General features: G+C 41.2%; 1 protein-coding gene across 1 annotated transcript; it reads right to left on the reverse strand.

Moving 5' to 3' along the window:
• Window positions 1-11375: 11375 nt before the first annotated feature.
• On the reverse strand, window positions 11376-12548 carry LOC144254894 (heterogeneous nuclear ribonucleoprotein A1-like). Its single transcript, XM_077798691.1, has one exon. It carries the CDS (start codon window positions 12484-12486, stop codon window positions 11524-11526), a length of 963 nt encoding a protein of 320 aa, XP_077654817.1. The 5' UTR covers window positions 12487-12548; the 3' UTR covers window positions 11376-11523.
• Between the last annotated feature and the right edge of the window lie 2313 nt (window positions 12549-14861).

Here is a 14861-nt window from a genome sequence, read left to right on the forward strand (position 1 = left end):
GGGACTCCTGGAAGTCAGGCCTCATCTAGCTAGGACTCTGGTCATCTGACATTAGCTGTCAAATTTGCAGTAATTTATTGAACTTTATAATACATAGAAAGGATAATAAGACATTGACTTTTTGATAGTGTCCCCAATGACTGGCTCTATTGTATAGTAGGTACTCAGTGAAGTTTAATTATTAATCAAGTGAATGTTTTGTTGTTCTTTTTTTTTTTTTTTTTGAACTGGGGATTGAACCCAGTGGTGCTTTACCACTGAGCTGGGCTACATCCTCAGTCCTTTACACATAGACACACACACACACACACACACACACACACACACACACACACACTCGGACTGGGGATTTTATTTATTTATTTATTTATTTATTTATTTATTTATTTATTTATTTATTTATTTTGGCAGTGCTGGGGATTGAACCCGGCCTTGTGCATGAGAAGCAAGCACTCTATCAACTGAGCTATATACCCAGCCCCCAGTCCTTTATATTCTATTGGTACTAAGGATTGAACCTAGGGGCACTACATCCCCAACCCTAGTCTCAAACTTGCCATCCTCCTTCCTTAGCCTTCTAGGTGGCTGGGACTTGCCAGTGTGCACCAGTGCACCCAGCGTGGATTTTTTTTTTTTTTTTTTTTTTTTTTTTGCATCAGGGATTGAACCCAGGGGCACTGAACCACTGAGCCATATTATTTTTATTATTTAATTTTGAGACAGAATCTCACTAACTTGCTTAGAGCCTCTCTAAATTGCTGAGGCAGCCTTTGAGCTTGTGATCCTCCTGCCTCAACCTCCTAAATTGCAGGGATTACAGGTATGCACCAACAAATCTGGCACTGAATGGTTTTTATGGTGATTAAGATGACATAATTTGGGCTGGGGTTGTGGCTCAGTGGCAGAGCACTTGCCTAGCACCTATGAAGCACTGGTTTTGATCCTCAGCACCAATAAAAATAAATAAATTAATAAAGTTATATAAAAAATTACATAATTTTAGGGGCTGGGGATGTATCTCAGTTGGTAGAGTACTTGCCTCAAATGCACAAAGCCCTGGGTTCAATCCCCAGAACCACACACACACAAAAAAAAGATTACATAATTTTAGTTTCTAGCACACATTCAATAAATATCAAGTGTTACCATCAATATCTTTTTCAGCCTGGGATTCCTTCCTTCTTGTATATATTTGTGTGGGCTCTTCAGCTTCTTTATGTTATTGTTCAAGACCCAAGTCAAGCAAAACCTTTATAAACAGCCTTTTCCAGGTGGTTCTTCCCCACATTTGCAGGTCTGATTCCTTTCTCCCATTACAACACTTCTAAAGTTCATGGGTAATAATTTTTTTTGTAATAGCTCTATTGAGATATTATTCATATACTATAAACTCACCTGTTTAACATATATAATCCAGTGATTTTTAGTATATTCACAAGATTGTGCAACTGCAACTACAATTGGTTAAGAATATTTTCACCGTCCTCTCAAAACACCCATTAGAACCTGGTATAGTATAATCCCAGATACTCAAGAGGCTGAGGCAAGAGGATCACAAGTTTGAGGCCAGCTTCTGCAACTTAGTGAGACCCTGACTGTCTAGAAATTAAAAAAAAATAAAAGGGGTTGGGGATGTAGCTCAATGGTTGAGTGCCCCTGGGTTCAACTCCTGATACTAGAAGAAAGAAAAAAACAGTCACTCCAAATCTATAGAGACAAAAAGTAGAGAGTAGTGGTTGCCAAAGGCTTAGTTGGGAGGCCATGTCAGAGCTTTCCAGAAGGCAGTTCAGCACATACCATAATCTTTGTAAAGGTACATACTCATCCACCTGCAGTCCACCCCTAGGGATTTATCCTCAGGGAAAAGGGTTAGATATATATTCTGATTTTTTTAAAATAAAGTTGTTCATTTATTTCAGCATTATTTAAAGTCAGAGAAAACTAGAAATAAACCAAAAGGCAAATCATAGGAGATTGGTTAAATAAACTGTTACATATCTTCATTATATGACTGAGTCATTTTATTTAGCATTAAGTATTTTTATAAAAGAATAAAAGTTCCCATGTTAAGTTAAAATAACAGGTTACAGGTCTGGGGTTGTGGCTCAGAGGTAAGGCGCTCACCTAGCATGTGTGAGGTACTGGGTTTGGACCTCAGCACCACATATAAATAAATAAATAAATAAATAAATAAAGGTATTGTGTCCAACTATAACTTAAAAAAAAAAAACAGGTTACAAAGCTGCAACTGAGTTTCTCACTTTTGTTTCATAACTTTGCATACCCAAGCGCGCACGTGTACGGACACCTGTCGATTCTCAATATTTGCAGTCGTTGTGTTCAATCTAGTCACCCCAAATGCTGGATCTGCTTCCTTTCACTGTTGCTTTGGAAAGGAAATATGCTCAAAAAGAAGGCAGCTCTCTCTGGTTCTGCGCTTCCCCACTCGTATCTTCTCAGGAGATCTCTTCATGGGTGCTTCTTAAAGAGACTAGCAGGTATCCTGCAGCTGAGGACAAGACCTGAGCACCAGACTTGACTCTGAGGTGCCCTCCAAAACCTGAGGGCTCTGTCCACTTCCAATACCTTCCAACCACTGCCTTTAGCATTTTGTCACTGCAGACACTCCTGAGGAAAGGAGGAGGCAAAGCCAAGTGACCATAGCACACCATCATATGGAGGTTATACCTCAGGCCCCACCTTGCTAGGACACATCCTCTGGGAGGAGCTATGAACATATCCTGACACAGCAAAGGGTCACACCAGTCTTTGTGTTCTGCAATTCAAAATTCATGCAAATGTGGCTGGGCCTGATGGCTCAGGCCTGTAATCCCAGGAACTCTGGAGGCTGAAGCCGGAGGATCACAAGTCTGAGGCTAGCCTCACCAACTTAGTGTGAGACTCTGTCTCAAAATCAAAAATACATGTATGAAGATACGAAGGATGTGACTGTACTTCATGTACAATGTACAGATACGAAAAATTGTTTTCTATATGTGTAATATGAATTGTAATGCATTCTATTGTCATATATATATATATAACAAATTAAAAGTAAAAAATGATATTAAAAAAAGATCTAATGGAAAACAAAAGGGATAGGAAGTGTCTAAAACCACTTGTGATGGTGATGTGGATATACCAATATGGTTTAAGTTTATGTCTTCCCCAAGGCAATGAGCCTCTGCAGATGTTGTGGGAACCAACTGCCTACAGTGTTTGAAACACAAATCATTAACTTGTTACCAGTTTACATTGGAAGTCAGAATACAAAACAGTTTAAACATGTTAACTCAGATGCAGTCAAGCTTTTTCTATGTTCATTTGAACTACTGATAAGTCAGTACAAAATTCACAAACTTCTTATGCCTTGGAGGGTTGCTTTGTTCTCTTAAGAATACACCACTATGTCTGAATATGTTCTCCAGATATTTCTACAATTCAACAATTTGATAGACATGTTCACAGTGAGAAAAAAATATAAATTCAATCTAAAAAACAAGGAATGAGGAATCTTATTGATAGAACCTGATACGATTTCATTGTTCAACTAATTACTCTTTTATTATAAACAAAGTGCTAAACATTTTTTTAAATATTTATTATTTTTTAGTTTAGTTAGACACATTATCTTTATTTCATTATTATGTGGTACTGAGGATCGAACCCAGGGCCTCACATGTGCTAGGTGAGCGCTCTACCGCTGAGCCACAATCCCAGCCCCTGTGCTAAACATTTCTAATGCTCCACTAAGGTTGAAGCGATTCAGCTCATTCAGGCCTAAAAAAAAAAAAAAAAAAAAAAAAATCAAAAATACAGAGGGCTGGGATATGGCTTAGGGATAAAGTGCCCCTGGGTTCAATCCTCTGAATTAGAAAAAAAAAAATCATGCAAATGTGGTGCTGGGGATTAAACCTAGGGCCTTGTGCATTCGTGGCAGGCACTCTACCAGCCGTGGAACATGGGTCAAGTCTTAATTATCGGTCTCCCAACCTTGTCCACTTGTCCCCTTCAGATCCTGTTCCCTGGACTATATCAAAATCAGACATGACATCTTTCTTGTTAAAATATATGATCAAGCAGCCGACTACCTCAGTATACACAATGAGGAAACTCAAGCCCAGAGAGGTGAGAGGATCTGCTCAATGTCACAAGGGGCCGAGCCTGGACAGAAGTCTTCCAACTCTTCCAACTCCAATAGTCTAGTGGCACAGCCATGAGACAGCAGGCACAAAGAGCAATTTGCCCAGAAATGGCACATCTTCCCCTTTAAAATTCATGAAAACTGGCATGTCATATAGCCTTTGCAGAACCTTGTAATTATTCCCTTCCTGGTGAAGTTGAAGCCCCAGGGCTTTGTCTGTGTCTGCTCTGTGGCTTTAGTATCCCTTGGCACAGGCTGTGTCCCACATGGAAAGCCACACATCACTCCATGTTGACACCCATGTAGAACTGCTAAATGCTACCAGCTCTGCCATCCTAAGGAGCACAATGAAGTCCTGTTTGAAAAGCCATTCCAGAGCAATCAAAAGGCACTCACTGAACTCCTACCATGGACGGTACTGTGCAGGACAACAGGGGTCAAAAGGTCACAATGACATGGCCTCAGCATGTGAAGAGCCGAGTCGACTAAGGGGAGAGACAAGAGGTACCAGGACAGTAGGATGGCCTTGAGGACATGGGTGCAGCAGCAAGGAACCACATGTCACAATGGAATGTGCATGCTATGAAAAAGAATGACAAAGCTGCTTTAGGACAGAGGCATGGCAGGCTGGGGATGGGGAGGCCTTCAGGGTCACCTAGGCCAAGCCTCACAGGGTAGGTGTGGAAATGGTGGGGTTTTTTCCCAGTACCCTGAATTGGACTTTTCCCCAGCACTTTACCACTGAGCTTCGTCCCCAGCCCTTTTCAGTTTTGAGACAGGGCTTGCTAAATTGCTCTGATTGACCTCTTGCCTCAGCCTCCTGAGTAGCTGGGATTATAGGTGTGCATCACTTCCAGGCAAGGTGTGAAAACTATGACAAAGATGACCCAGCCAGCTAGTAAGCCTCTTTAGATGACCTCCGGAAACTAAACCAGTGCCACAGGGCTTGCCAGGTAAACAGAGAGAGGCAGACTGATGTGTCACCAAGGCAGTGCTGTAGGGCTAGGCTGTTGTCACTCTCATTTGCATTCCCAGTAGGTAGACCAGGGCCAGGCCCAAACTAGGTGCTTAGAGACCTCTGCAGGCCACTTGGGCTTCTGCCCCCCATCCAAGGCCATAGAACATGTGGCACCATGTAGCTCAGTAAAATCAGATAAGTGAAGCCCATAAAGCCTACAGCACGAAGCCTGACACCCAAGAAGTGCTGCTAATGAGAGCTGTTCTTGCTGTTGCTGTGAGCAGGCCATTGCTGATTTATCTCATGCTGATTAGAGGAAAACCTGACAAGAAATCTTTGGCCCATTTCTGGCATTTCTGACTAGATCAGAAACTTGAAACTCCAGGGAATGTATTAGAACTTTGGGGAACTGGCTGAAAAGTAGACTTCGGGGCCAGGCACAGTGATGCATGGCTGTAATTCCAGATACTGGGGAGGTCGAGGCAGGAGGATAGCAAGTTCAAGGCCAGCTTCAGCAAAGTGGCAAGACCCTGTCTCTAAATTAGAAATTATAAAGGTCGAAGTTGAAGTTCAGTGGTAAGGCACTTCTGGGTTCACCCCTCTAGGGCCAAAAAATAAAATAGGTTTCAGAACCTGGCCCCTCCCAGTTTTAATCAGATCTAATTGTTGTTTTAAACAAATCTCTTTTTTTTTTAAGAGAGAGTGAGAGAAGAGAGAGAGAGAGAGAGAATTTTTTTAATATTTATTTTTTAGTTCTCGGCGGACACAACATCTTTGTTGGTATGTGGTGCTGAGGATCGAACCCGGGCCGCACACATGCCAGGCGAGCGTGCTACCGCTTGAGCCACATCCCCAGCCCCTAAACAAATCTCTTAAAGTTGTTCAGGGACCACTTGGAGAGAAGCTGCCATGAGCTGGGAACCTGTTATATTGGTGTTCTCTAATTTTGATTTTCTTTAATGAATTTTACAAACAAAATATGCATGTTTTTAGAAAAACAATTCAAAGTAAAAGGAAACTCCCTGGCGCCCATCTCTTTCCCTAATTCTACAACCCCATTCCCAAGAAATAATCATTGTTAACTATGGTCTTAGGATTTGTCCCCAGAAATTGTCTGTGTCCTCACAAGCATATGCACTGATATAGCTCTTTTCCCTAGTGCTCCCTTGGTGTCAAAAACAACAACAAAAACAAGATTATATGAAAGCAAAGATTGGCAAACATTGTTTTCTTCTTTTATGTGCCTCAAACAGGGGGTGGAGGTATTGGGGATTGAACCCAGGGCCACGCACATGCTAGGCAAATGCTCTACAACTGAGCTTTGAATAGATATCTAGGGAGTAGAGATCTCTCGCTAAATTGTCCAGGCTGCCCTCGAACTTGCCATCCTCTTGTGCAGCCGAATTAAAGGCATATGTCACCATGGCTGGTGGCAAATATTTTCTGTAAAGGATCAAATAGCAAATATTCTCAGCTTTTGGGCCATATGGTTTCTATGCCACAGTTAGTAAATGAATGGACGTGGCAATGCTCCAGTAAAATTTTATTTACAAAACAAAACAAAGGGCTGGGGATGTGGCTCAAGCTGTAGCTCGCTCCCCTGGCATGTGTGCAGCCCGGGTTCGATCCTCAGCACCACATACCAACAAAGATGTTGTGTCCTCCAAGAACTAAAAAAAATAATATTAAAAAAATTCTAAAAAAAAAAAGTTTTGGGGTGTTTTTTTTTTTTTTGGTAGTAATGGGGGTTGAACCCTAGGACTCATGAGCACTAGGCAAATGCTCTGCCACTGAGATGCATCTCTAGTGCTTTGATTTTGAGATAGGGTCTCGCTAAGTTGCCCAGGCCGGCCTTGAACTTGCCATCCTTCTGCCTCAGTCACCCAGGTAGCTGGATTACAGATATGGTCCATGGTACCTAGATTGAATTTAAAATTTTGATAGATGGTGCCAAATGGTTCAAGCTTTTTGTCATTCTCATTACTTAATATTGTTTCTAGTGAGCATTTTCTGTTAAAGTTTTAGAAATAACTAAAGGAAAGATCATAAAGACCAACAGGCAGCAATGAATCACAGTAATGGATTCGGTAAGCACAAAATTCCCTGACCTTAACAAATTCAGGGAAGCCATTTATTGTTCTTCGAAGATTTGGGCGCCATGGGGACTCATTTTCTGGATGCAAAAATGGCCATCCGGGCTGGAGATGTGGCTCAAGTGATAGCCCGCTCGCCTGGCATGGGCGGGGCACCACATAAAAATCCTCAGCACCACATAAAAATAAAGATATTGTGTCCACCTAAAACTAAAAAATATTTAAAAAAAAGGAAAGAAAATGACCATTGGTTAGCGGGATTTTGGTTTTATAGGGTACTGATAGGGTGGTTTCATCATTGGAACTTGTGGGTATGCGGTTCAGATAGTAATGTAGGTTATGACTTTTAACTCTAACTCCGGAGGGCAGCTGTAAAAAGGTTGAAACTCATTGTTATTTGGAGAGATAGGAGTCCAGATTGTGAGGGATGGGCATTTCTTTTTCTGGAATTTATTGTCTCTCAGAGTTTCCCAATTCACCTCCTTCCTTCAGGGCCCATTGTTATCAGGAAAGGATTTACTTACTGGAAGGTCAGTGCTTGGCTAGTTTCTCTTCCCTCCTCCCAAGCTGCACTGTCTCTCAGCTTTTCTTTGAGGGCTGTTTTGTAGGATTATTATTTTCCATAACTCTTCAGATTCAACTCTGAAATATGCTTCCAACATGAAACAATCTGCACTGTATTTTTTTTTTTTTAACTGGGGGTTGAGGGGCTGGGGATGTGGCTCAAGCGGTAGCGCGCTCGCCTGGCATGCGTGCAGCCCGGGTTCGATCCTCAGCACCACATACCAACAAAGATGTTGTGTCCGCCGAAAACTAAAAAATAAATATTAAAAAATTCTCTCTCTCTCTCTCTCTCTCTCTCTCTCTCTCTCAAAAAAAAATAAACTGGGAGTTGAACCTAGGGGTGCTTAATAACAGCCACATCCCCAGCCCTTTTTTGTATTTTATTTAGAGACAATGTCCGAATTGCTCAAGGCCTCACTAAATTGCTGAGACTGGCTTTGGATCCTCCTGCCTCAGCCTCCCCAACTGCTGGGATTACAGGTGTGTACCAAGGCGCCCAGCTGCACTGCATTCTTGTCAATGTAAAAGTAAATTCCATTCTACCCAGAGAATCCCAGAACGCAGCAGGAGCAGCTTTTTCTAAATGTAAAGAACATGATGTGCAAAAGCAGTTTAGGCCCTTACAGTAAGAGCCAGTGTGCTTAAAGACAGGACATTGTTGCAAATTGAGCCGGAGCCTTTGCAGGCCTGAGTTCAGGGATGATGGAATAAATATTCAATTTTCCATTTAGAGTTCCTAATAAATCCTTTACACACTGGGCCAATGCTTTGGGTTTCCTAATCTGAAAAAAATGCACTGATCACACTCGGTGTTAAGATTACAACTAGCTCTCGCTGAGCACCTGTTAGGACACTGGCAGTGAGGGAGGTCCTTCATACATTCCCTCCAGCACTGGGAGGGTGGCATCACTGTTGTACAGAATGGGAAAACTAAGGCTCAGATAGGTTGTCTGGTCTGCTAAATACAGTCATGCTGCACCAAAATTGGCAAATCCCTGGCAGAAAACCATTAGAGTAATGAAATCTCTATTTCCCATGATGTGGCAATCTCCTCCTTAGAAATCTTAAATCCAATTAATTTCCTAAGAAATAACTCCAAAGGAACCAGAATATTAGAAATAGAAATAACATAAAAGGAATGACAGCAGGATAGGCAGTGGCACATAACTGTGATCCTAGTGGCTCAGGAGGCTGAGGCAGGAGGATCCTTGAGTTGAAAGCCAGCCTGAGCAACTTAGCAAGGTCCTAAGCAACTTGGTGAGACCTTGTTTCAAAATTAAAACAGGAAAAAGGTCTGTGGAATGTGGCTCAGTGGTCAAGTGCCCCTGGATTCAATCCCTGGTACAAAAAAAAAAAAAAAATGGGGTGAGGATTGGGAAATGACAGAGACCAAGCTTGATGGTGCATACCCCAGTGACTTAGGAGGCTGAGGCAGGAGGACTGCAAGTTCCAGGTCAAGCTGGACAATTCAGCAGACCCTGTATCAAAATAAAAAAGACTAGTGATGTAGCTCAGTGGTAAAGCACACCTGGGTTCAATCCCCAGGACCTAAACAAATAATCTCGAGCCTACAGACCTGTGGAACAAAAGAGCCAACATTCCTATCATGGAGTCCCAGATAGAGAAGAGAGTTGGGCAGAAAAAAAATGATCAAGAAATGGCAAAAAAAAAAAAAAAAAAAAAGAACAAAGCTTGGTGGAAGACACAAATCTACAAGATGCCAGATGAAATGTACTAACCTTTCAATAATTACTTGAATGTAAATGCTGCATATACACCAAAAGACAGATTGGTCAGACGCAGTGCACACTCCTGAAACCCTAGCTACTCATGAGGATAAGGCAGGATTCCAAGGTCCAACCAGCCTCAGCAAGTGAGACCCTGTCTCAAGATACAAAAAAATAAAAAGGGCCACAATTTAGGTCAGTGAAAGTGCTCCAGGCTCAATCCCCAGAACCTACCCCCATACATGCCTATTACTGAATATGCTGCTCATAAAAAACTTACTTCAAATTCAACATAGGTAGGTTGAAAGTAAAAGAACAGAATATATACCTTGCAAACATTAATTTTCTAAAAAGAAGTAACTACAATAATAGCTGATCAAGTAGCCTGTGGAGTAAAAAAAAAAAAAAAAAAGGACTAGAGATAAGAGACATTATGTAAGGAAAGCACTGTCAGTCCACCAGAAAGACATCAAAAACCAGAGACCAGAAACAAAAACTGGTAGGAGTAATAAACAGACAAATTCAGTTACAACTTGGGACTTCCATACCTCCCATTCAGCAACCAATGAAACTAGAGATCTAAATAGCAGTAGAAAACACTTTTTTTTTTGCTATGCTAGTAATCAAATGCCAGGGCCTCACACATACTAGCCAAGTGCTCTGCCACTGAGCTACACTCCCAGTTTCTCAATACAGTTTTATTTTAAACTACTGGGAGTTGAATCCAGGGGTGCTTTACCACTGAGCCAAATCCCCAGCAGTTTTTTTTTTTTTTTTTTTTTTTTTTGGTGTGCATAGAGAGGTGAAGAGATTGAACTCAGGGGCACTCAACTACTGACCCACATCCCCAGCCCTATTTTGCATTTTATTAGAGACAGGGTCTGAGTTACTTAGCACCTTGCTATTGCTAAGGCTGGCTTTGAACTTGCAATCCTCCTGCCTAAGCCCCCTAAGTGCTGGGATTACAGGCATTTGCCACCGTGCCTGGCTTTTATTTTTTATTTTGAGACTTGTCTCACTTAGGGCCTCATTAAACTGCTGAGGCTTGCTTTGAACTTGCAATCCTCCTGCCTCAGCTTCCAAAGTTGCTGGCATTACAGGGGTGTGGTACGGTGCCCATGGAACATTTCCCAAGATGACTAAAACAACCTCAATAAACTGCATGCAGTGAGTAGGACATACCTATAATCCTATCTGGTAAACTAGGGCATAAGAATTGCAGGTCTGGGGCCAGCCTCAGCAAGTTAGAAAGACCCTGTCTCAATATGAAAAACAAAAACGGCTGGTAGAGCACTCTGGGTTCATTCAATCCCCTGCACCACACATGCACACTGAAGATAACAAATTTAAAAGACTTGAAGTCAGAATGTTCTTTTTTTTTTTTCCATTCAAGAGAATTAAATCGTTTATTGATTACACATGATAATGGATGATACACAAGCTTCATTCCCATCTATTATTTATCTGGTACCATTATTCAATTTAGATATTGCATAGGATATGCCAACAATCATTTTTATAACCAAATAATTCCATGACTGCTTGGGTGACCCTTTCAATGGTGAACTTCAGAAGGTCACAACTACACCAAGGTTTCTGAACCTGGCATCATCCTGAATGAATTCTAACTTCACACTGTTGGGGAAGTTTTACCAAGATGGCTTCAGAGTAGACTAACTTTACACAGCACATTTAAAAAAAGACACATTTATTCAGCGTCATGATCAGACTATTACATTTAGCAATCAACAGCATGGGTGCAAAAAAAAAAAAAGTCTACATTAAAACCCTTTGTTGGAATGCTTTACACTTTCCACAGAACAGAAACTAAAATAACCTGTTATACAATTAGTCACAAATACAGTCCTCGAGTTTTTTTGCCCATACACATGAGTATTGTCTAAACCATGTCTTCTTTGTAGCAGCTAGGCCCTGCCACCACTGTGCTTGGCTGAGTTCACAAATCTGTTGTAACCTGTAGCTTCCCTGTCACTTCTCTGGCTCTCCTCTCCTGCTAAGCTTTGTTTCCTGGCAGTATTAAAACCTTCTGCCACTGCCATAGCTACTGCTGATGCTGGAACCGCCATAGCCACCTTGGTTTCGTGGTTTGGCAAAATATTGGCCTCCACCACCGTAAGGTCCAGAGCTTCTGCCTCCAAAGTTTCCACCCTTCATGGGTCCAAAATTTGATGACTGATTGTTGTAACTGCCAAAATCATTGTAGCTTCCACCACCTCCAAAATTGCTTCCATCATTACCAAATCCATTGTAGCCATCCCCGCTGCCACCATATCCACCACCACCACGACTGCCACCAAAGCCACCACGACCACTGAAGTTCCCTCCACGACCAAAATTGTCATTTCCACCAAAACCACCTCCACGACCACCACCGAAGTTTCCAGAACCACTTCGACCTCTTTGACTAGATGAGGCACTAGCCATCTCTTGCTTTGACAGGGCTTTCCTCACTTCACAGTTGTGGCCATTCACAGTATGGTATTTCTGAATGACAATCTTATCCACAGAGTCATGGTCATCAAAAGTTACAAAGGCAAAGCCCCTTTTCTTTCCACTGCCTCGGTCAGTCATGATTTCAATAACTTCAATTTTCCCATACTGTCCAAAATAATCTCGTAGGTGATGTTCTTCAGTGTCTTCTTTAATGCCACCAACAAAGATCTTTTTCACAGTTAAGTGGGCCCCTGGTCTTTGAGAATCTTCTCGTGAGACAGCTCTCTTTGGTTCCACAACTCTACCATCCACTTTGTGTGGTCTTGCATTCATGGCTGCATCCACTTCCTCCACAGTGGCATAAGTGACAAACCCAAAGCCTCTGGAGCGCTTGGTGTTTGGATCTCTCATTATCACACAATCCGTGAGTGTTCCCCATTGCTCAAAATGGCTTTTCAGACTCTCCTCAGTTGTTTCAAAACTCAGCCCTCCGATGAATAGCTTCCGCAGCTGTTCGGGCTCTTTAGGGGACTCTGATTTAGACATGACGGCAGCAGGAAGACAGACTTTAACGATGCTTTCTCGGCGGCGTCCACGGGCAGAAAGGAGTAAGCTAACGAATGTATCTCCAGAATGTTCTTTGACCATTACAGAACCAAGCCAGAAATTAGTAACAGAAATGCATTAGATACTCTAAAAACTAAAATTGATTTAAAGGCTTAATGCAATGCCTACTTAAAATTTCAGTGAAGGCAGGCATAATGGCACATGCCTGTAATTCCAGTGACGCTGGAAGCTGAGGCACGAGGATTCCAAGTTTGAGGCTAGCCTCAGTAATTTAGCAAGAGTCTAAGCAGTTCAGTGAGATCCTGTCTCAAAATAAGACAGGTGTGGTGGTGCACACCTCCAATCCCAGCAACTCAGAAGGCTGATGAAGGAGGATCACTAGTTCAAAGCCAGCCTCAGAAACTTAGCAAGACCCTGTCTCCAAATAAAATATAAAATGGCTGGGGATGTGGCTCAGTGGTTAAGCGCCCCTGGGTTCAATCTCTGGTACCAAAAATTTTTTTAAAAAAAATTTATTCTGATTAGTTATATATGATAGCAGAATGAATTACAATTCATATTACACATATAGAGCACAATTTATCATCTCTGTACACATAGTAGAGTTACACCATTCGTGTCTTCATACATATACTTAGGACTGGTACCAAAATTTTATTTATTTATTTTTATTTTAATTTTTTTTAATATTTATTTTTTAGTTCTCAGCGGACACAACATCTTTGTTGGTATGTGGTGCTGAGGATCGAACCCGGGCCGCACGCATGCCAGGCGAGCGTGCTACCGCTTGAGCCACATCCCCAGCCCCCAAAAATTTTAAAAATAAAATAAAGTCCAAGTGAAGCTGGGCATGGTGGTGCATGCCTGTAATCTCAGCAACTTGGAGGCTGAAGCAGGATTCAAAGTTTCAAGGTCACCCACAGCAACTTTTCAAGATATTCTGCAATTAAGCAATACCCTGTCTCCAAATAAAAAATAAAAAAGGACTGGGGGTGTAGTTCAGTGTTTAAGTGCTCTGGGTTCAATCCCCAATACCAAATAAAAAAAAAAAAAAATCCCAGCATTTTTTTTTTTAATAGGCACAGACAATAGACATAGCAAAATTTACTCTGAAAAGCCATAGCCCTTGAATTATTTAAAGTGGAAAGAATTTAATACTACTTCAATATTAAAAGCTTATCATATAACTAATCAAGAGAATGTGATATTGGCAAAGGGACAGACATAGATCGGTGGAAGAAAAGACTCAGAAACAGGTCCATGCAAATATGTTCAACTGCTATTTGATAAATAGCAAAAACCACCTTTGAACACATGGTGCTGGAGCAACTGGACTTCTGTAGGAATAGACTCAAAATGGACTGCAGGCTCAAATGTAAAACTTTAGAAACATAGGAGCTAGGCAAAAAGTTCTTAGACTTGGGCTGGGGATGTGGCTCAAGCAGTAGCGCGCTCCTCTGGCATGCGTGCGGCCCGGGTTCGATCCTCAGCACCACATACCAACAAAGATGTTGTGTCCGCAGAAAACTAAAAAAAATAATTAAAAAAAAAAAAAAAAGTTCTTAGACTTGATGCCCAAATCGCAATCCGTAAAAGGAAAATTTGTTAAGTTGGGCTTTATCAAAATCAAAAGATTGGACTAGGGTCGCAGTTACTCAGTGGTAGAGTGCTTGCCTAGCATGCAGGAGGCACTGGATTGGATCCTCAGCACCACATAAATATAAAATATTGTGTCCACCTAAAACTTAAGAATATTTTTTAAAAAAGATTATAACTCTGGAGATCAAAAGTTTATAGCAACCACATAAATGTTTAATCAAGGGGAAAAAGTGGCAAATTGCTAGTTTTTGCAGATAAAAATAAATTTCGTTTTTTTTTAATTTAGTATTTTGTATATTATTCCATGAGGTTGCTTTTGTTTGTCTAGTTGTATCATTTGACATTCAAACTTAAATAAGTTCAAATTTACCATCAAAAAAAAAATATACAATCTAACCAAAAAAATGGATAGAAGATAGGAACAGACTTTTCACTGAAGATATACAGATAGCCTAAAATAAGCACATGAAAGATCGTCAACATCATTAGTCAGAGAAATGCAAATTAAAACTAGTGACACATCATTATACACCCAATAGAATGGCTAAGATAAATAGTGACAAATCAAATGTTGGCAAGGATGTACAGAAACCAAATTACTCATACAGTGCTACTGGGAATGTAAAATGGTATAGTTACCCTGAAAAACAATTTCATAGCTTCTTATAAGACTAAACATGAGCCAGGCGTGGCAGCACATGCCTATAACTCCAGTGACTCAGGAGGTTGAAGCAGGAGGATCAGTTTCAGGCTAA

This window comes from Urocitellus parryii, chromosome 5, assembly GCF_045843805.1.
Source record: "Urocitellus parryii isolate mUroPar1 chromosome 5, mUroPar1.hap1, whole genome shotgun sequence".
Classification (NCBI taxonomy): Eukaryota; Metazoa; Chordata; class Mammalia; order Rodentia; family Sciuridae; genus Urocitellus; species Urocitellus parryii.

Coding starts and splice junctions, on each gene's coding strand:
- LOC144254894 (XM_077798691.1), bottom strand. CDS start 12,486: ATGTCTAAATCAGAGTCCCCTAAAGAGCCCGAACAGCTGCGGAAGCTA.